Source organism: Trichoderma harzianum (assembly GCF_003025095.1).
Source record: "Trichoderma harzianum CBS 226.95 unplaced genomic scaffold M431scaffold_2, whole genome shotgun sequence".
NCBI lineage: Eukaryota > Fungi > Ascomycota > Sordariomycetes > Hypocreales > Hypocreaceae > Trichoderma > Trichoderma harzianum.
Window position 1 is genome coordinate 2218805 of NW_020209250.1, and position 19762 is coordinate 2238566.

General features: G+C 46.1%; 9 protein-coding genes across 9 annotated transcripts; 4 read left to right on the forward strand and 5 right to left on the reverse strand.

Moving 5' to 3' along the window:
* Positions 1 to 335: 335 nt before the first annotated feature.
* M431DRAFT_107219 (Glucooligosaccharide oxidase) lies at positions 336 to 2321 on the reverse strand. Its single transcript, XM_024911640.1, has 3 exons — positions 1905 to 2321; positions 1626 to 1836; positions 336 to 1544 (listed from the first exon to the last, which is right to left on the reverse strand). Exons 1-3 carry the CDS (start codon positions 2153 to 2155, stop codon positions 585 to 587), a joined length of 1422 nt encoding a protein of 473 aa, XP_024778925.1. The 5' UTR covers positions 2156 to 2321; the 3' UTR covers positions 336 to 584.
* Positions 2322 to 2734: 413 nt separating this feature from the next.
* On the reverse strand, positions 2735 to 5162 carry M431DRAFT_107222 (hypothetical protein). Its single transcript, XM_024911641.1, has 2 exons — positions 4898 to 5162; positions 2735 to 4832 (listed from the first exon to the last, which is right to left on the reverse strand). Exons 1-2 carry the CDS (start codon positions 5114 to 5116, stop codon positions 2841 to 2843), a joined length of 2211 nt encoding a protein of 736 aa, XP_024778926.1. The 5' UTR covers positions 5117 to 5162; the 3' UTR covers positions 2735 to 2840.
* A 1424-nt stretch (positions 5163 to 6586) lies between these two features.
* Positions 6587 to 7794, reverse strand: M431DRAFT_478351 (hypothetical protein; the record flags this gene model as incomplete). The annotated part of the gene is made up of 4 exons (XM_024915661.1): positions 6587 to 6652; positions 6712 to 7488; positions 7547 to 7611; positions 7665 to 7794. The coding sequence occupies 4 exons, from the start codon at positions 7792 to 7794 to the stop codon at positions 6587 to 6589; spliced, it is 1038 nt and encodes a 345-aa protein (XP_024778927.1).
* Positions 7795 to 8898: 1104 nt separating this feature from the next.
* On the reverse strand, positions 8899 to 10586 carry M431DRAFT_490862 (hypothetical protein; the record flags this gene model as incomplete). Its single annotated transcript, XM_024916844.1, has 6 exons — positions 8899 to 9189; positions 9246 to 9633; positions 9687 to 9805; positions 9864 to 10141; positions 10198 to 10494; positions 10550 to 10586. The coding sequence occupies 6 exons, from the start codon at positions 10584 to 10586 to the stop codon at positions 8899 to 8901; spliced, it is 1410 nt and encodes a 469-aa protein (XP_024778928.1).
* Positions 10587 to 11077: 491 nt separating this feature from the next.
* Positions 11078 to 12184, forward strand: M431DRAFT_544552 (hypothetical protein; the record flags this gene model as incomplete). The annotated part of the gene is made up of 1 exon (XM_024921166.1): positions 11078 to 12184. One exon carries the CDS (start codon positions 11078 to 11080, stop codon positions 12182 to 12184), a length of 1107 nt encoding a protein of 368 aa, XP_024778929.1.
* On the reverse strand, positions 12166 to 14245 carry M431DRAFT_527794 (hypothetical protein). The gene is made up of 2 exons (XM_024920724.1): positions 13804 to 14245; positions 12166 to 13748 (listed from the first exon to the last, which is right to left on the reverse strand). Exons 1-2 carry the CDS (start codon positions 14203 to 14205, stop codon positions 12471 to 12473), a joined length of 1680 nt encoding a protein of 559 aa, XP_024778930.1. The 5' UTR covers positions 14206 to 14245; the 3' UTR covers positions 12166 to 12470.
* Positions 14246 to 14466: 221 nt separating this feature from the next.
* M431DRAFT_298222 (hypothetical protein) lies at positions 14467 to 15166 on the forward strand. Its single transcript, XM_024914140.1, has 3 exons — positions 14467 to 14747; positions 14875 to 14899; positions 14976 to 15166. The coding sequence occupies exons 1-3, from the start codon at positions 14499 to 14501 to the stop codon at positions 15074 to 15076; spliced, it is 375 nt and encodes a 124-aa protein (XP_024778931.1). The 5' UTR covers positions 14467 to 14498; the 3' UTR covers positions 15077 to 15166.
* Positions 15167 to 15821: 655 nt separating this feature from the next.
* M431DRAFT_56883 (hypothetical protein) lies at positions 15822 to 16178 on the forward strand (the record flags this gene model as incomplete). The annotated part of the gene is made up of 1 exon (XM_024921495.1): positions 15822 to 16178. A coding segment is annotated over one exon (357 nt), but the record flags the coding sequence as incomplete, so codon positions are not given.
* A 369-nt stretch (positions 16179 to 16547) lies between these two features.
* On the forward strand, positions 16548 to 19469 carry M431DRAFT_42815 (hypothetical protein; the record flags this gene model as incomplete). The annotated part of the gene is made up of 3 exons (XM_024915079.1): positions 16548 to 17459; positions 17661 to 18331; positions 18389 to 19469. Coding segments are annotated over 3 exons (2664 nt in total), but the record flags the coding sequence as incomplete, so codon positions are not given.
* Positions 19470 to 19762: the final 293 nt, after the last annotated feature.

The window sequence follows — 19762 nt, forward strand, 5'->3', positions numbered from 1 at the left end:
TGGGCAGGAAACGTAAGAGTCCGGCACCGGTCGCCCCTGCCCCCACTGTGTTCACCACGTCGGCGGCCCTCGGGCGGTTGCCCAACGCCTCTCCAGCAGCCGCACCTGCCATTATTCGTGCATCTGGTTCGAGGTACGTACCTGCCATGACGTAGATGTCAACTACATGTGTCAAATTATCTTAGCAGATATATAGGTATTTTATAGATAAATTGCTTTTCTCATCTCATATAATACCTAGGTTGGTACTAATGTGGTATTAAGAAATGCGTAGCCATATTCGGTAGTAGGGTAGGTATTCTGCTATTGACAACGTTGACAGATCACACATATCTAAACAAAGGAAAACCCTCACCTTCCAACTCCTATGGACCTATTCGAAAATTATAATACAGTAGCTTAAAATGAATCTAGAAAGATATTGCATCCTTCTATTGCTCATCAACACCTTGAAGCTATCAACTAAAAGCCCCATCCAAAAACAATGCTGTTCTAATGTCTAGAAACAACACTCGACGGTGAGAGAACGATAATCATGATTGGTATCAATATTTCCACCCTCCCGACTCCCTCTCAACCTCTTCTCATGGTAAATCAACGCTCTGAGGGTTCAGAAAAATGTTCCCAGCATCATAACGTTGCTTAATCTCCTGCAGTTTCGGCACCTTGTCACCCCAGTACGTCCACTGGGCATCCGTTCTGCTCAGCGAAACATCAACATAACCAGCATATGTCGTGTTGGCCTCAGGAGCTCCTTGCTGAATCTTTTGATGAACTCCAGAGACAAAATCTCTCGTTCCTTGGAGTAACGCCGGGATTCCAATGGCATAGGATTGATACATCATGATTGCATCGCGATGCGGGTAAGCAGTGGCGTTGTATGGGGTATCTGCCATGGCGCCTCCCTCAGAGTTGAAGATGATGAACCAAAGCAAAGTTTGCGCGTCGGTGCTATCCATGTAGTTGAATAATCCATCAATGGAGTCTTTACTCAACTTGTCGTTTCTGTCGAATGCCAGCGACTTGCTGGCAAACGGCGTGGAGAGGTCACTCAGATACAACGCAGTCGTCTCTGCAATATGAGCCAAGCTTCCCATCCAATCTACAATAGCAAGATTGACGTCTCCACCAACGGGAATTCTATCCTTGATTCCTGTCTGGTCGAATTCTTCTTGCGTACCGTAAAACGTGCCGGTGATGAGAGCGCCAAGAGGCTCCGCAATGAACAATGTTGAGAAGCGTCGGTCAAGATTAGGATCGTACACCAACTCCTGCCATTGTTCGAATACGGGCGCCATTTCCTTCTGGTTGCCAAAGCTGAAGCTATAAGTGTACTCGACGACACTGCCGGGCTCAGGGTGCGTCTTGAAGACAAACTCAGTGACGATGCCAAAGCTGGCTCCGGCACCTCGGATGGCCCAAAACAGGTCGTCGTTTTCGTTTTCATTGGCTCGTAATATTTGACCGTCAGCTGTAACGACTTCGACTTCTAGGACATGGTCGAGTGCGGCTCCCCACATTCTGGACATGGGGCCTAGTCCTCCCTGTTCAAGAACCGATCAACGCATGGCTCAATCATCCATGACACTTCAGAGTAGGGACATGGAATACGCGTATTTACTTACCACAGTTGCATGCCCTCCAACTCCAACCCCCGGACAAGTACCATGTGCAATAGCCCTGCCGCCATTTGCATGAAGCAGTTTGTCGAGTCCATCCAGTCTGAATCCTGATCCAACGCTCGCTTGCCAAGTAGTGTTGTCCATTTGGAAGCTCTGAAGATTTACCAAGTCGATCATCATGCCAGTCTCATCGCCGGCACCCTGAGCGAAATTTCTGCATGTCACAAGTTAGTGATGATAGCCCGGGAAATTTATTACACGGTAATCTCCTCCACTCCTCACCCGTAAGAGTGCCCGCCAGATCTAGCTTGGACTTTGAAACCATTTTCGTTTGCGCATTTCACTGCGCCGGCGACCTCGGTGGCATTGTTGGGACGAACGACCATCTGAGGAAATCGAGGAATGTCGAGATTGTACGGCTTGATCCAGGCGACGTCTGCACTGCTGCTCGGGATATGGTAGCATTCAAAGCGTCCATTACAGACGCTCTGTATGCACGTCTCCAGAGCGAGAGTAGAGTTTGAGGCGCCCATTGCGGGATATTTTCTGCTTGTCGGGTTTCCACGATGTGAAAATGGGTGAGCCTTTTTTCCAGATAGGAAACCGTGGATATATATAACATATCCATATCGTTAATTAACCCGCAGTTTGGAAGGTAGATATCACCCCTGCAATCCCACACCGCAAATACGAGCCTCGTGCCTTCTATTGTGCCTTCTTGTACACTCAATCACAGCTCAACTAGCATCTCATCTTCATACAATCTAGGAGGTACAGGCGAGTTTGTTCTCCTTGTACCACATCGAACTACTCAAAAGTATTGATCACAAGGCGAAGCAATGTCTCGCCTCGCGACGCTGGTTGTCCAAGTGAATGAGCACGCATGGCGATGTGTTCCCAAATAATGGCAGATGGGGTTACACCAAACTGAATATTGCCGTCGGTAGATCATCTGGGGATAGCTAACAAGCTAGCTGCATAAGCATGAACTGCAGCCCCTTGGAACTAAGACTTTTGTTTCACTATTCCCAAACGATGTCACCTTATACGCAAACTCCATACCTGGAAACGTCCAAGTTGGGTTTTTGACATCTCGAATAAGCTTAAATTTTACCAGCATCATTCCAAGTTGGGAGCCGTTTCCATTTGCATGTGGAGGTTTATTAACATTCTGTCAGCTCGTTGCTCTTACTAGACTATTGGCTCCATTGCCCTCGACTAATATGCTACCATAGCGCTGAGCCCATCAATCTCACGCTCCCAGCAACGGTGGACGCTAATCGCATAGACAAACTTGTCCAAGAAACCCTTTGCATTCTTCGCAGCAGACACTAGCTCGCCCAATCGTTCGGGATGCACGCTCTTAAGTGTAACCACGCCGTAGCTCTCCACAGCTTCATTATCACTCGACGTCACCACTGTTGGCAACTGAAGTGCCTTCTCAACCAACAAAACACCTTCTCCAGTAGCTCCGATAGCCTTGAGATGACCAAAAGCTTCACGGATGTAATGCAATGCTCGGCCATTCTTAGAAAGCGTCTCAATGGCTTGCTTCCCCCCCGGCACAAACAGAGCGTCAAACATGGTGCTGCGCTGGCCTTCTAGATGATGGTCTGGGACAATGCCCTTGCCAGATTGGCTTTCTCCATCTGCAAACGTCTCAGACCGATGCGTGCCAATCACAAGCGGGATAGCTTTGGCTCCTTGGATTGCTCCATAGATGGCGTTGAAGGCAATCGGATCATATCCATCAGCCACAATAATGCCGATTCGTCTAGAAGCAATGATGGGCTCATCAGGAAGATACTCCATTTGGCTAAGACCCTTGGCCTTCTTCCCGTGATTCGCCTGTCCTGCCTTGTCGGGGATTGCCCCTCCCACCATCTTACCGACAGATTGGGCGAGGCCGAGATCAATGTCAGCGAGCCGTTTCACAAGTCTCTCATACACGATTGGTTCGTCACAGTGGCTGAGCTCAAATGAAAATGCGGCCAGCATGTGAGACTTTTCAATTTCGGAGAGTGAGTTGAAGAAGAGCTGAGCTTGAGAGAAATGATCCTTGAACTTGGCGCTCTTTGCTCGCTCCTTGATGCCGACAACCCTCTCCGGGTAGTCGACATAGCCGCCCTCTTCCTTGGTTGCTGGCGGTTGTGCTTCGAATCGGTTGGGCCAATAATTGACTTTACCCTTGTTGATGGTGTGTCGCATGGCGCCGTCACGGTTGAAGTTCATGACGGGGCAGACAGGCTTGTTGATGGGTAATTCCTGCCAATTGGTGCCCAGGCGGCTCAACTGAGTATCAAAATAGGAAAAGTTACGACCCTGAAGAAGAGGATCGTCTGAGAAGCCAATTCCCGGAACGACATGGCCTGTACAGAATGCAACCTGCTCGGTCTGAGTGAAGAATTCATCCACGTTCTTGTTGAGTTCTAGCTCGCCGATGTAACGAATGGGGACCAAATCCTCCGGCCACACCTTTGTGGCATCGAGAATGTCAAAGTCAAAATCGTCTTCATTTGACTCTTCAATTGTTTGAATGCCAAACTTCCACTTGGGGTATACTCCGTTGTCAATTGCTTCCATAAGGTCCTTTCGGTGGAAATCGGGATCTTGGCCAGCAAGCTTGAGTGCCTCGTCCCACACAAGAGAATGCACTCCGAGCTCTGGAGTGAAATGGAACTTGACAAATGAGCGAACGCCGGCGGCATTGGTGAGTGTATATGTATTAACTCCAAATCCTTGCATCATCCGGTATGAGCGAGGAATGGCGCGATCCGACATGGTCCACATGAACATGTGCGTGGCTTCAGAGTGCATCTGGACGAAATCCCAGAAATTGTTATGAGCCGACTGGGCTTGTGGGACTTCATTGTGCGGCTCTGGCTTTCCGGCATGGATGAGGTCGGGAAACTTGATCGCGTCTTGGATGAAGAAGACGGGGATGTTGTTGCCCACAATATCCCAGTTACCCTCTTGTGTATAAAACTTGACTGCGAAGCCGCGTACATCACGGACAGTATCAGCCGAGCCACGACTCCCAAGCACAGTTGAAAAGCGAAGGAAGACGGGGGTCTCGCGGGACGTATCCGTGAGAACATTGGCGTGGGTAACATCCTCGGCAGATTCGAAGAGACGGAACGTTCCAAATGCTCCAGTGCCTCGGGCATGGACTACTCGCTCTGGAATACGTTCATGGTCGAATCGATGTATCTGCGATTCTCGCAATTAGCTCCGTCCGAGCAAACATCATTCCGCTGTGTCAACACGGGACAAACCTTTTCGCGTCCGAAGGGATCCTCCAAGAGCATTGGGCCTATCTGGTCCTTGCTATTAACCCGTAGCCAGTCATCTGTGTTTGTCTGCTTTGTGCCAAAATCAGACGTAATTCTACTATCCTTGGTTGGCTCAACGGTGTGCGCCGCCAGTTGGTCCGTCTTTGCGCCTTTGTGACCCATGACTGCTTGCTTCACTGATGGTGGAATGATATTCGACATTTTTCTTCCCGCAGTGGTTTTTGGATAAGAATGCTACGAGTAATTTTTAATGTATTTAAACTGCGAGCACATACTTTATACGTATTGTTCTATATCAATTCTGCCATGGGCTTAAGAGTGGCGACGTACTGCGTCGAGCCGTCACTCATACATCACCGTCATAGACACACACGATGTAAGATGTGATTCTATGTTGACGTCAATGCCCGCCGACCGTATATGATTGATCATAACACTATGTATTTAAACTTCATTATAAAATATAGAGCTTTCATAATGATGCAGTAGATAATGACACAAAAATTTCGTCTGATTTAATGCCTTTCAATAACAATTACTAGGCTAAGTTATACGATCGCCAGGCTGTATGCATACCCCTAGGTTGCACTTACAGTTGAGGCATTCATAAACCTCCAAAGATTATTTGCCAATTAAACTACATGGAATCTAATGCGATAGTGAGTTCATAACTCTCTTCCGATGATTCCATTACTCAAAAATGGCTGTTCATAACTCTCTTCCGATGATTCCATTACTCAAAAATGGCTGTTCAGTTGTGCGATAGATGATGTAATGCAATGGAGCCATGGACAGTGCGGAACCAAAAGTTACCGTTGCTCAGCCGTTATCCTATTAATGAGCACAGTAAGCTAAATTTCTCTAGTATGAATGCCTCGGCTTAGCATGTCTACATATTTGCGATGCTGCAAGTCGGTAGAAAGACGGAAATTATGCTCCTAGCGATGTGTGAAATAAGTCAATATGCAGCCTTGGCAGCCCAGATTAACAGCTCCCACAGTGCCTTTATTTTTAGATTTGAAACACCAACTCATCAAAGCCCCAATTATCTTAGTCATCCAGGCCGCCAATAACTGCTTCGTTGTTGGTAATAGATTAGCCGCTCGGTAATAGCCATAATGGGATGTTATGCTTGCCATCACGCTGATGAGAGGTTAAGATGATGAAGAGTAAACCCAATCGCATTTGTGAGAGCATCTCAACAACTAGGCAGCAGGGATGAGCTCGCTCGCTATGCCTTAATCCGGCAACAGGGCTCACGTATCGGAAGGGTTGCCGAAACGATGCTGATGATCGATTGTACTCCACAGCCGAGTCTCGCCGTTCGGCATCCGATGCGGTACCGCCATGACTAGGTTATCCATGGATTAATGATCAATAATTCCAACCTAGAACGTGGTCTATCTGATGCGGCGTGAATTGTACCAAATTAAAACACGGCCGTGCTATATACCAAACTTGCGTGATTAATGAAGGCGAGTTACAGCAGAAAACGACCCTTGGCCGCGTTATTGAGTTGCTTGCTCCCTTGAAGTCCGAAAGCGCGAGTATTTGCAGTGATCTATACAGTGAGATTTGTTCATGGTATCTATGCTCTAATTGCCTGCCGAAGCTAGGTCGCTCTATAATACAATTATGTCTGTAAAATTCTCATTTCTTTCTCGTCCTCCCTCATTCAGCATCTTCATACGCCGGTGGTGGATCTGTTATTAGCACATCCAACAAAGATGAAGTATACTACATACTGTTAGCTCTGTAAAAACATATAATGGGAGGGGTTCGTATGGAAATCTTACATAGATGCTTCCTTCAGATCCAATCGATATGCCGACCTTGATTTCAACTGAATGCTTTATCTGCATCACGCATGATTCAAATGACGGTTTCAAGTTGAGTCTGAAAAGTCGTTCCCAGGTACCTGAATCAAGCACCAGCCTCTCCGAATCGACAGGGAAAGTTCCACATGTGCTTGCCCCTAGGAATTGCTCATCAACGCGCCGGGTAACTGATTCGACAACGGTTGCTGTGGAAGTTTTGAAGATAATATCTGCCTTTCGTACGAATATTTTACCCACTATTTCTGGTGGAGTGTGTAAGATGAATTTGATGGGGTTTGCCTGTCCTCTGAAAAGAACTGGTGGGTTTGGGAGGAGTGCTTCGACGCGTATAGATGGCGTATATGCTGGTAACCCGTCAATTCCATCTTCGAGTCGTCCTGAGCCATCCTTCTGTCGCAGTATCAATGGCAGGCTAGCATTAGGCTGCAAAATAGGCGACCTATTGATGGGGGCGTTGTTGCAGAATTTTAACCCTTTGACAACTCTCGTTGTCTTGGATAGAGGGCCAAATATTTGTCGATCCACGGCTCCGACGACGTAGTATTCGACCCGAATTCTTGATTCTGCTTCGCGTATGTTCATTGATGGAGGTAGATGTAAAGCGTGTTTATGCCTGAAACATGGGGCATGAGAGGGAAATCGAAAACTGAATGGGACAATGTAAATGCCATTGACGGGATCATCCTTGTTCGATGTGGCATCATCATGTCCGAATTCTTTATTTTCCTCGAATAGCTGTTCCCTATATTAGCGTCAAGTAGTCACATGAGCGATCCGACGACTTATTTCATACCGTAAATTCCAAATTGCTTGGATTAGGGCCAGCAATCTGCGCCGGTATGGAAATTGTGAGTCGACCTAGCCGCTATTAATGACTGAAATCGCGAGTTGTGAATATGGCTTCGTCTTACCGCCAAAAGTAGCCCTTAGATGGGACAGCGCTTGGCCGCCGTGGCCTAGAATGTTCAAAGTACCCCGGATTTCATCTTCAGGGCCAAAAGTTACCTCTTCAGCCCCACCGATATCTAATATCAATTTCATGATTCTGAGTGTTTGTGATGTCTGAGTAGCATGAATCGCATGAACTGAGGCGGTTGGGCATCATTCGAATTAAGTAGGGATAGCGATTTAGAATTTTAACGGAATGACGTATGAGCATGAATTGTTCTCCGTACTAGTGATTTAATATTGGAAACAATGCCTGAACTTGCTGAAACTAGCCAATAGTCTATTCTCGCTGACAGTTACCAAACATGGTCTAGTCAGCCAGCATTGGCCATTATCTCCACATAAGCCATCAAGCAACTTCCCGTGAATAGGGATGAAGATGGTTAAAGATGAGCATCCCATGACGGCCGACACAAGCGAAGTAAGCGAACATGGAAGTTTAATGGTCGTATATACGATCGTTGCAATAGAATCAACGTTCCATCGCTGAGAGAGATGAGCTCCTCCGTGGAAATGCCGGAGAAGCACTTCTTACATGAATACCCGGGGGGTTGCAGCGTCTAGCTGTTGGTTAGAAAACAGAAACAAGCGGGTCAGAGCGGCCTATAGACGAGTAAATTCCTGCTAATTATCTTCAGCCTGATGTTTCTATGAGTAAATCTCGTGTTTTTACTTGCCGTCCTAACCTCACCAGGAAACAGACTTGCACCCGTGACTCCCTTCCCTTATTGATCTAGATGCTCAGTTCCCCGGGCCCGCTAGACTTTGCCAAGGACTGTAGTATAAGTAATTAAGTGGCAAATGGTTTCTCAAAGTTGCTATCGGTACTTGGGGTACCGCCGCTCCCTTCAATCTCACGAAATTAAGTGAACTCTTCGAGCATCACAGGTTACCCCAAAGAGACGGGGTTTACTTCTTGGGATTCTTCTTGGGATTCTTCTAGGGATTCTTCTTGGGACTATCTCATAACGCCGATTACTTTTATTATAGGGCCAGTGTCACGAAACCTTGTTATTCAAGCAGACACCACCGACGTCCAATCATTGTGATCAACACCAACCCTCGTACTATAAACTTCTTACAGGGTCTCGAGTTATTAAGGTATAGTTAAGTGCTCCGTTTTAATCTCTGAACCAAGTATATTAACTCTATCAATTATAATCGGACTAACTCTGTATTAGTTAAATAGCCTTTTCATTATACGACTATCTCTTCCCACAGCAACGATGCTTTGGAGAAGAAAGCGAAATCCGACCAAATAAACTTTCTCATAATCTCAAATATCTTCGAATAAGAATTATCGATACCGCGGAACCTCGTAATTATATTCGATCGAAGAAGTTTAACATAGGTTGATCGAACTGGTCCGGGTGAAGCAAATGTGCCGCCGACATACAGCAGCCAAAGCAGCAAGTGGGAGTATTCGTCACCCATAAAATCTTTTTCGACCTTTTGTAATTGGTCAAGAAGTTGGGAGGATAAAAATGACTGCAGATTACACATTAGCACATTACCAACTATAATCCCAGAGCAACATAACTTACCGGAATTACCAGAGCGCACCAAGGATGGCAACACAGCATGATAGAACATATATACGCTGCAGTAGAGCAGCATTTTAGTATGGGGGAAGGAGTTGCCAAAAAATTCGCAAGCCTCGATTGAATAGAGGCGGTATGGTTGTTTATGTAGGCCATCAGAAACGGATCGCCCTTTTCATAGCTTGAATAGTTTCGTATGCATTGCAATGCATGAAGATCTTCCAGTATTTCGACGAAATCCTCACTGAGCAAGTGGGATATTACGTCAAATCCCGGTGAAAGTCGGTAGAAACTTGGTGTGAATGAGTCTCGTTGCCACCGTAGCTCTGAGAAGGTATTGTGATTGACTATTCGGTCAGAGCCTGACAGAATTGATGCATTCAAGTCTTGCCTATACATTTGTCAGGTATCAACCTTTGTCTTCCAATTGAGTGTCCGACTCACCAGAATATTGCACGCTTGATGCCACCCGTGAGGTAAATACCATCGCTGCGAGAGATGTCGAGTAGCTGTCTTACAGCTGACATGTGAAGTACGACCTGAGAGGTCATTCCCAACTGAGCCTTGAGTAAGATGAGTTAATACTCCTGTAAGCCAAGTCCGGCATAGATGCCTACCCACCTCTACACCCGCCAATAGAAGAATAGCTCCGATTGTAGACTCTGACACGGCCCCTTTGATACAGGCAATCTTATCTCTAATACATCCGATAGCACAGCCCTTGTACTTTAGGCATTCGATGTCTAAATTTCCCTCTGTCACTGCAGATAATAGAGAAAACATGACGGCATTTGAAAGTGCAGGGTCAGTTAAGCCTGTACGAAATACGGCGTAGAAATTTTGGAATGCGAGCTCCTCGGTAGTACTGAAGACAGGCTCGGAGGCTATCCTGGCTCTGCCTATGCCATCTATTGTTAAAAAGAATCCAGGCGCTTTGCAACGAGTAATTACTCACTGTCACCTAGTAGTATCTGTAGCCGCGAGGTATCCACGGGAAGCACGCCAAATGGATCGATCTTGCCCGCAGATAAAGACCGGTGTAATACTGGTGGATTTATAAGACGGGACTCATTAACTAGCGCATTGCTCTCCTCCCCTAGAACTGCTACCCGAAAATTGTGGTTTGCTTTTTGTTCGAGCAGCCGTTTCGCCTTTAGGCCTCGCTTGGTCGCATGTGATTTAGCCAAGCGACTCACACCCCGGCCCTGTTTGCTGTAAGGGCCTTTAACTGATATGAATTTGAAATCGTCGGCTGGCCAGGTTTAAAGCTTAGTTGATGCGAGACTAATCGGATCTGCGTTGCTTACCTTCTGGTGTGAGAGGCCGGGCAACCATATTGCGCATTGCGTAATAGTCACCAGCTAAGCGGACCACGTTCTGGCTTGGGTTGTAAAGGACTCAATAGCAAGACACATCAAACTGCGCTCTGCTTCTCTTGGTTCATCATCAGTCTGCTATAACTTGCTTGCTAAAAGGACCTACATGTAAGATTGGAGCCTGCAAGGAGATAACTTGATGCATCCGCTTATAAATCATGAGTTAAAGTCTCTTCCGACCGTGGCGTTGGTCCCACTATTCTTTTCGGGATGCACCTTATTGCCCGATTTGGAAGTACGTTGCTCTGGACTAGCATCCTCCATGCTGTAATTGGAACTACGTGTAAGTATTTTGCTGAGATTGAGACGTGAATAAACAATCTCAAATATGTCTCAGGGGTCTTTTTCTTCATTTATAGAAAATATAAAGCCGTAGATGCTGCCCAGTAGAAACATTCGTGCATGCAGACAAAAACCACAACTAAACCAGCTTATTAACAACCCCAATTCTCTTTAACAATGGAAAACAACAACCTTTTCAAACCTTTGACAATAGGCAATATAGTGTTGAGCCATCGCATAGGAATGGCTCCGCTAACTCGCCTCCGTGCAACGGACGATCGTGTTCCTCTGCCGCTTATGGCCGAATACTACAGCCAGCGGGCGGCCGTGCCGGGCACTCTAATCATCAGCGAGGGCACATTAATATCACCCGAGTCTTGTGGTGGATTTCCAAATGCGCCTGGTATATGGAGCGAAGAACAAATTACCGCCTGGCGATCAGTCACCGATAAAGTTCATGACAAAGGAAGCTTCATCTTCTGCCAGATCTTTGCCTTCGGACGTGCTGCGGACAAGGAGACAGCTAAAAAGGACGGAGTCGACATTGTAGGCCCTAGTCCTATCCCCATTGATGAAACCGCACCAGTACCACGCTCTATGACACTTGAGGAGATCAAGCAAACAGTCCAAGACTTTGCAACAGCTGCAAAAAACGCCATGCTTGCAGGCTTTGACGGTGTCGAAGTCCATGGTGCAAACGGCTACCTGATTGACCAATTCAGTCAAGATAATAGCAATCAGCGCCATGATGACTACGGTGGCAGCGTTGAGAACAGATCCCGCTTTATAGACGAAGTCATGAAAGCTGTCGTCGACGCTATAGGGCCAGAACGAGTCGGGCTTCGTCTTAGCCCATGGAGTTCATTTCAGGGCATGAAAATGACAGATCCGATTCCCCAGTTTTCAGACATCATACGCAGGGCTAATAAGCTGAACTTGGCTTACCTTCACCTGGTGGAATCTCGCATATCTGGCGCCGAAGACTACGAAGGCAGCGAAACACTGGACTTCGCCTATGAACTCTGGGACAAACCGCTTCTGATTGCTGGTGGCTACAAGGTTGAAGATGCCCAGCAACTAATCAATAAATATCCTTCCAAGGATATTGTCGTCATGTACGGAAGATTTTTTATTGCAAACCCCGATCTGGTGTATAAGATCAAGGAAGGGCTGCAACTTACTCACTACAAACGCGAGACATTCTATACACCATACGAGGCATCGGGCTACATTGACTATCCTTTTAGCGCGCAGTTCCTGAAAAGCCAGAATGTCTCAACCTAGCACTTATTGAGATGATTTAGATGAGACGAACTAAGTCCCATAGTTAGTCTAGCTACAAAATGCTAAAGCAGCCGTTGATGGTAATGATGGTCATATAAAGAACGTGATTTCGCATCAGCGTTCTATTTGCTTGCATCGTCGTCTTGTAGTATATCCATGCATTTTTTTTTATCGGAGTGGCCTGAAGTAACCGGAAAAAGCGCTGAAGGTATCTATAAACAAATTAAGTACAGTGTTACTCTTGGAATTTTGAATGGCAAAGCATGAAGAAATGTCAAGTTTCGGGTTAGCTATATGCCCTCCCAGACGCATCCCATGTACCAAGAATCTCTTGTAAAGGCTTGATGATATTCTCACAATACATCTTCAAAAATTCCTTTTCATGCCAGAATCGGAGAGACCCGGCACATACTTGTAGACATTGTTCAATAACCTGGCTTTGATACGGCAGTAGACGTCTTGATGTGGCCTGCAACCATTCGATGGCTACCATCATACGTCCTTGTGGCGAAGTTGGATTCTCTTTACCCGACTTTTGACACCATGCCTCAAGTGGCCTGTGATGCCAGATTTCGAGTAACAAGATTGCCAGCTCCGTCAAAGCTGTTTTAGGATCTGGACCGATGCATGCGTCGCTCTCAATCGCCTTTACATATGGCGGTGGTGGAAATTCTCCCATAAGTTGTTCAATGAAAGGGAAGCTGCCCGCAGTGATGAGTGATCTCTCTTGCGGACTCAATATCTTGATCTCGTTGCTGTTGAACGGTAGCCCCAACCACCACGTCTGTTGTAGTTGTAGAATTGATGATGCGACCTTGAGAGCCAACAGCGTCTGTTCCTTTGGGAACATCTTGGCGTCATCGTCTTGGTATCCGGCCTTGAGGATATCCGCTAGTGTTATCGGAGCTGTGAAGTTCCGCCTATTCTCAGACGGACCGTCAACAAGGAAAAGGTGTTCATTGTTTAGCCTCAGTTTCAGAATGTGGCCCGCCGCTTGTGCTTCAGAAACATGCTGGCAAATTAGGGTCACTATTCTTTCACTGTGCTGCTCCGTAACTTCTTGGACGAACACAACTCTGGAGGTAGTTTTAATGTCGTAGTCTTCGTTGAAATCATCTTCGTGAACGTTGACATGGGTTTCTTGGAGGTATCCATGATGGTCAAAGATGAGACTGAATTCAGTCTGTTCTCTCAGCTTGCTTTGTCTGCTTTTCTTCAAGGGAACCCTGCTATCCAGTCTCATGAAGATCTTGTGCTTTTTCTCACAGCCACAGTTACATCCTTTACGCATGGCTTCGAACAGTGGCGTTGCTTGTCGCTGGACTTTTGAAAGCATGCTTGCCAGTTTTTGGGCATCATGAGACGGATTTCGCGCTGTGTATACTTGCTGCGTCTTCAAGCTATCAACCATCTCCCTCAGGGAAAGCCGATCTTCACTCAGCTCCTCTACAAGCTGTTTGAGACTCCCTTTCTCAATGGTAAAGCTCAGTCGCTCTCTAAATGCAAAAACAGAGGTTCCTACGGGATTTGTCTTAAGAATCGCTTTCAAGTCATCTTTTGCAGCCTGTGATATGAGAATCAGTCGCCTGCTCTTATGACACCTTTATGCATCTACAAACCTTTGGTGGTCTCTTTATGTGACCTAGTTTGCTTATGATTGCTTTCAAACAGGTTTCGTATCTTCTCAATATTTCATCAAAGGTATCATACAGGTGTTCGGACGCTATGTAATCTCTGATTTCTTCTGCGGTCTTCGCATTCCGGAGAATGGTGATGCATTCTTCTTCGCTTATGTCTGTTTTGTTGATCACTTCGCTAACACCAGCATTTCGCAGTAAGTCGAGAATATTTAGATAAAAGAACGTTCGTTGAAGCTTAAGCCTGTATATAAGTGTGTCCAACTGTCCATGGAACTTGACAAATGTCGCCACAACGCCTCGTCCGGCTTTGTAGTGCTCAAGTGCAGATATCGCCAGCGGTATGATCCCAAGAACCAGTCCAGCAACTTCGAAACCAGACATGATGTTTCCAAGCTGTTTGCGTGGAGCTGTTTGCACAGCGCTCTTTGTTTGGTAGATATGGCTCGAGTGCAAATTCTTTGAGGCTGAAAGAGGGGTAATATTCAATTATAGGCACCCTTGTGCACTGTTGAGGCAGTGGAGGGCTGTGTTCTTTTTCGATTGGATAGCGCTCAAATTATCTCACAATCCCTGCCTTGTTTCTAGGGCCTCTTCTAGGCTGAAATACAGCCTTCTCTTACCTCTCTTCATCTTTCGTTGATCGACGACTCGACCTTGCGGGCAATACGGATCAAATGGACTCTACTGAGCTTTTTACAAGCGGTAGAAAAATATCGAATGACTTGCTTCAACTGGTTGTCCTCTTTCAACTCAGGCAATCGCCGAATTATCGGCATTTGGTCGCAGAAGAACAGCGATTCCAGCTGTGGGCGCACAGTCTTGGGTTATATCAGCAAGGACATGCATCTCTGGATTACCGGGTTCGGGATGCTGAAATCGTCAAGTCCGGATTCGCCCGCATCCTTGAAGAACTTCAAACACATGTAGGTTGTACCTTTAAATGCCGTTTAGTGATCGCTAGTGTTTTCAAGTCAAACTTGTATACGCCTTCTAGTGTATTAAACTCAATAGCGTGTCATCATGTGGAGCGTTGTCTAATCGTAATTATAGATAGAGAATCTTCTCGCGATAGAACGTAACGAACGCCTCCCATACGAAGCACAGGAAATCCCGAAGGGTGATCGTGAGACAGTAGATAACGACAGCGATAGATCGAATTCCGAGAGAGATAACTCCCCAGAAGCTAGTGAATTATCCTCTCCAAGCGATAACAGTTCGTTCCATGAGGTTGATTTCCGACTTAATGGCCTGAATGACGCTATCACGACGCTTTATAGCCTTGCAGACAAGATCAGAAGCTCACTTCATCGGCCACAACGCAACATACATCAGCTATACAAGCATGTGCCGGCTGAAAAGAGAGATGCCGAGATACAGGAGAGAGAGGAAGTTGAGATTGCGGCCGTTTGTTATTTGCATCGCCAGTACCTAATGGAGAATACCGACAAGACAGCGACGGCATATGACGCTGCTGAAATGTTCGCCAAATATTCGTCCGCAGGACATTGGCTTCTCCGGAGAACTGGCATTGCTAATGCCCGCCGAAAGCAACAGTTTATCTATTGGAGAGAGCATGTTGTTAGGCTTAACCAGATGCGAGCTGAATTGCCTGAGCGAAAAATTGTTCAGATTCACCCTGGAACAGATGGGCCTGTCCAGAGTCCTTTGCAGGCCAATCCGAAGTTTGAGAACACAGAACAGGCAGCGTTACCTGTCATACCAATTTCGACGACGACAGCTACAACGTTGAAGCCCGGTGACCTCAGATCTGCCATTTCATACCAGACTCGGGTATCGACAGTCATTAGCCCTGGTGGTAAGAAGCTTGAGTGGCCAGATCCGCCAAAAGTAGACATCATAGGCGGTTATTTCATCTGTCCATATTGCAAGACTTTATGTCCCGAGAAGTACCTCCAAAAGAATGTGTGGATGTAAGTATTACCATGTGGATTGTTCTCCATCTAATGAATTTCTTCTAATGCGGCTGTTATAGCGTTCACTTAATCCATGATTTGCAGCCGTACCATTGCACGTATGAACAATGCCTAGACCCGAACCAAGTCTATGGAAGCCGACAAGAATGGATTAATCATGAAAACGGGCATACGCGCGTCTGGCATTGTCATGAACACAGTGAAGAATTTGAAACTCAGCCAGAGTATATCCAGCACTTAGAAGACTCTCATCCCGACAGTACTCCCGAGCATTTCTCACCTGCATTAGTTGCTGCTGTTGTCGGCCCTTCAATGCGAATTCACCGAGACTGCCCCTTCTGTCCAAGCGGCTTCTCTGATATTGCACAAATGCAATCACATCTGATTTTCCATCTGGAACGGCTTGCACAACTTGCCCTCCACAATGGTCCGAACGTTTCAGACGGCGATACCGAGTCTGGGCATTCATCACAAAGTCATCAAGGCCAGTTGCGGGGTCGAAAAGACTCGATATTTCGAGATTTTGATGCAGAAGAAGACGAATCATCATTTGCAGAACTTGTAGCAAGGGATGAGACAACGACAGCTAATACCCCATCTGATGTTATCTTGAATGAAACAACTCTCAGTGCTGTTTCTAGAGCAATATCTGTACCCAATGTCAATGAATGGTTGCACAATTTGGTTACAGAAGAGTCGTCAGAGGAGACAAACACAGCACACGAAGATATTTCATCCAGTCGCTCGCCGCCAAAGAGCAATCTCAAACGCTTCCGTCTCACAGAGGAATACACCATAGGATGGATATGCTCGAATTCAAAGACGCTATCCCTGGCGGTTGCTATGTTGGATAAAAGATATGCTTATCCGACGGCCCCAATCAATGCCTCTTATACATATATAAAGGGATCTATTGGCCATCACAATATCGTCATTTCATGTCCGCGTATCGAAGATTCTATCGAGGATCCGACGAAGAGACTGAATCCAAATGACTTGCGCAAGTCATTTCCTTCTATTCAATACTGTTTCATTATTGGAATTGGTAGCGGAATATCGCCACTTCTTCAGCTAGGCGACGTTGTCGTCACCAAACCCCCGCAGCACCTCCAACGAGTGAATTCGACTCAATATACAAACGACCCACCTGAAGCTTGGGAACACTTTCCTACCTCCTTACTCTCTGCTTTAAATCAGGTAGAATTGGCGTTCATAGATTTCTATTCGGGCACAATACCAAGGCATATCGAAGAAGCGAAGGAGAAGGCACCTCATCTGCGTTCTTTACGCCTCAATCCAGACCGAACGCAAGATATATTGTTTTATGCAAATTACAAGCATGTGGATACGCCTGAAACTATCAACAGTTCCGCTTCAGTAGGCGACGGGCTTGGAGAAGTATCTGCAGCGTGTTATCATTGCGATGTTTCGCAGAGTACCCCCAGGCCGCCCCGAGATATTAAAGTCCACTTCGGAAAGACCATTTCTGAAACCTGGGTCATTGAGAGAAGTACCATCTGGAATGGGCTCGAAATTGATTATACAATTGATATGCTTTGTATAGAGCAAAAGGCAGCGTACTTCAGGACAACTGTACCGTATCTTCTGATTAGCGGCATTTGTGACTATGGAGATTCACACAAAAACGAGACTTGGCAGGACCTTGCGACAGCTAATGCAGTGGCTTGTGCAAAAGGCATTGTGGAATACATTCCATCTCAAGATACTGAACCAGGTTGGTCATTGGTCATTATTCAATGTATCATTCAATCAGCTAATAATATTTCAGATACTCCTCCCCTACGATCTTCCCAAGTGGATCCTTTTCGCTGGTTGTCAGCAATCGATTATCAGTCTCAACTGGACCATAACCTGACAAAATGTGCCCCAGGGTACTGCCAGTGGTTTCTTGAATCAGAACAATATCGAGAATGGTGTAACCTAGATGGTAAAGCACTTTTGCTACACGGACCCCCTGGCTCTGGAAAATCGATGATGGCGTCAATGGTTCTTGATCACCTCTCTACTACACTTCTCTCAGAGAAATCAGTTGTTTTCTGTTATGCGTTTTGTAACTTTTATCGCGCAAATGAGGAGAGGGCTGAAAACATAATGTGCAATCTACTCAAGCAACTATGCCAGATCCAATCACCTCTACCTCAAAGTGTCGAAGATCTATTCGCCCGGCACAGGAGTCAAAGAACTCAGCCATCGCTTGATGAGGCAGCAAGTGCCCTGAGATTGTTAATCTCTGTATACCCAAAGGCATTCATTATTGTTGACGGCTTGGACGAATGTGAACCTTCAAGTGCATCACAATTCGTATCGAAAATCCTGGATTTACTGGTCGATACGAGAGCAAATCTCTTCGCAACTTCGAGATCCCTTCCTAATATTATCGGAAAATTCCGAGAGCATAATTCAGTCATCATAGATATGCCTTCAAATTCAGCTGCTGACGATATTGGTCAATACATTAAAAGCAACGCGAAACGCCTCCCGGACTTTTTGAACCACAGTCCTAATATGTTGGAACAAGTAACTAATACTATTATAAAATATTCTGATGGATTGTAAGAATAATTATCTTCCGAACCCATCTAAAGATAGCCAGTTACTAACTGAAGTAGATTTCGTACTGCCCGTTTTCTTCTTGACTCGATAGTGGACTCAAAGACACCTGAGAGCATGATGGATACTCTAGAGGAAAAGTCACGTCGCAACGATACTCTTGATGCGATGATGACGAGAATAAGAGGCCAAAGTGCAGACAGGAGAGACCTTGCTATGAACACTCTTTTATGGATGGCATTCGCATTTTATCCTCTGGGAATAAGACAACTACAACATGCGCTTGCAGTGGAAGTTGGAGAATCGAGTTTCGATGAAGCAAATATTCCAGATACCGATGATATAGCCTCGGTCTGTGCTGGTCTAGTTGTTATCGATACAGAAAGAGATGCTTTCCGTTTCTGTCATAAGTCCGTGGAAAGCTGGATTATCGAACGGCGCAACAAGCTATTCCCTGATGCTCAACTTCATCTCACTAGAGTCTGCCTGACATATCTCTCGATTACGGCGTTTGAAAGTGGAATAGCCCTGAGTGTGGATGACCTCAAGAGTCGCGTCCAACTATATCCCCTTTATGACTATGCGGCTTGTTATTGGGGCTACTACGCTCTCGAGGTACCAGAATGTCCTGATATACTACTCTTTCTTGGGAAACAGGCGAATGTTGCGGCGGCGGCCCAGGTATTATTCTTGCATGGAGCTGGGGACCAAACGGAATATGCGGCATTACCCGGAGTGTCAGTTGCGATACATTTAGCGGCACGCTTTAGCTTGGAAGAGGCGATGAAAGTTCTCCTGAATGTCTTCGACGTGGATCTCAAGGCCTATGGCGATTGGACACCGCTAATGGTCGCGGCCATGTGGGGGAAAATCTCCATGGTAGAGCTGCTACTTGCCGAAGGGGCTGATATAGAAGCTAAAGATAGTGGAGGGCGTACGGCATTATCACTGGCAGTTTTCAGAAGGAGAAAAGGAGTGGTGGACTTGCTGATCTCGCATGGTGCCAAGGTCAACTTCCATGATGGTAACGGCAGTACACCATTATTAACTGCAATTGACAGAGAGGATAAAGCCGTGGTACAGCTGCTATTAGCTCGTGGGGCAGATATTGAGCTGAAGAGCAAAAATGGCGAGGCACCTGCTGCATACGCTGCCAAGAAGGGAAATGAAGATATTATTGCCAGTCTATTGTTGGCGGCGAGGCCAAAATCTTCTATGGGAAGGAATCCGTGATATGGACGTGTTTCCGCGACTACAAGGAAATATCATTATGATACAAATCTGAAAAGAATAGATGGATATTTAAACATATCATATGAAATGAATCTCATCAAAATGAAAACGAAAATTAAAGCGGGGGGAGTTCATTGTCTTCTGAGATACGCCAAAGTAGCACTTTGCTACCGTATACAATGCACTAGATTCATATCCTC

Coding starts and splice junctions, on each gene's coding strand:
- M431DRAFT_107219 (XM_024911640.1), bottom strand. CDS start 2,155: ATGGGCGCCTCAAACTCTACTCTCGCTCTGGAGACGTGCATACAGAGC. Junction 1,837..1,904: donor TCTGGCGGGCACTCTTACGG/GTGAGGAGTGGA, acceptor TGTGACATGCAG/AAATTTCGCTCAGGGTGCCG. Junction 1,545..1,625: donor TTGGAGGGCATGCAACTGTG/GTAAGTAAATAC, acceptor GTTCTTGAACAG/GGAGGACTAGGCCCCATGTC.
- M431DRAFT_107222 (XM_024911641.1), bottom strand. CDS start 5,116: ATGTCGAATATCATTCCACCATCAGTGAAGCAAGCAGTCATGGGTCAC. Junction 4,833..4,897: donor ATCCCTTCGGACGCGAAAAG/GTTTGTCCCGTG, acceptor CGAGAATCGCAG/ATACATCGATTCGACCATGA.
- M431DRAFT_527794 (XM_024920724.1), bottom strand. CDS start 14,205: ATGTCTGGTTTCGAAGTTGCTGGACTGGTTCTTGGGATCATACCGCTG. Junction 13,749..13,803: donor ACATAAAGAGACCACCAAAG/GTTTGTAGATGC, acceptor CTCATATCACAG/GCTGCAAAAGATGACTTGAA.
- M431DRAFT_298222 (XM_024914140.1), top strand. CDS start 14,499: ATGGACTCTACTGAGCTTTTTACAAGCGGTAGAAAAATATCGAATGAC. Junction 14,748..14,874: donor TTGAAGAACTTCAAACACAT/GTAGGTTGTACC, acceptor TCGTAATTATAG/ATAGAGAATCTTCTCGCGAT. Junction 14,900..14,975: donor GAATCTTCTCGCGATAGAAC/GTAACGAACGCC, acceptor CGACAGCGATAG/ATCGAATTCCGAGAGAGATA.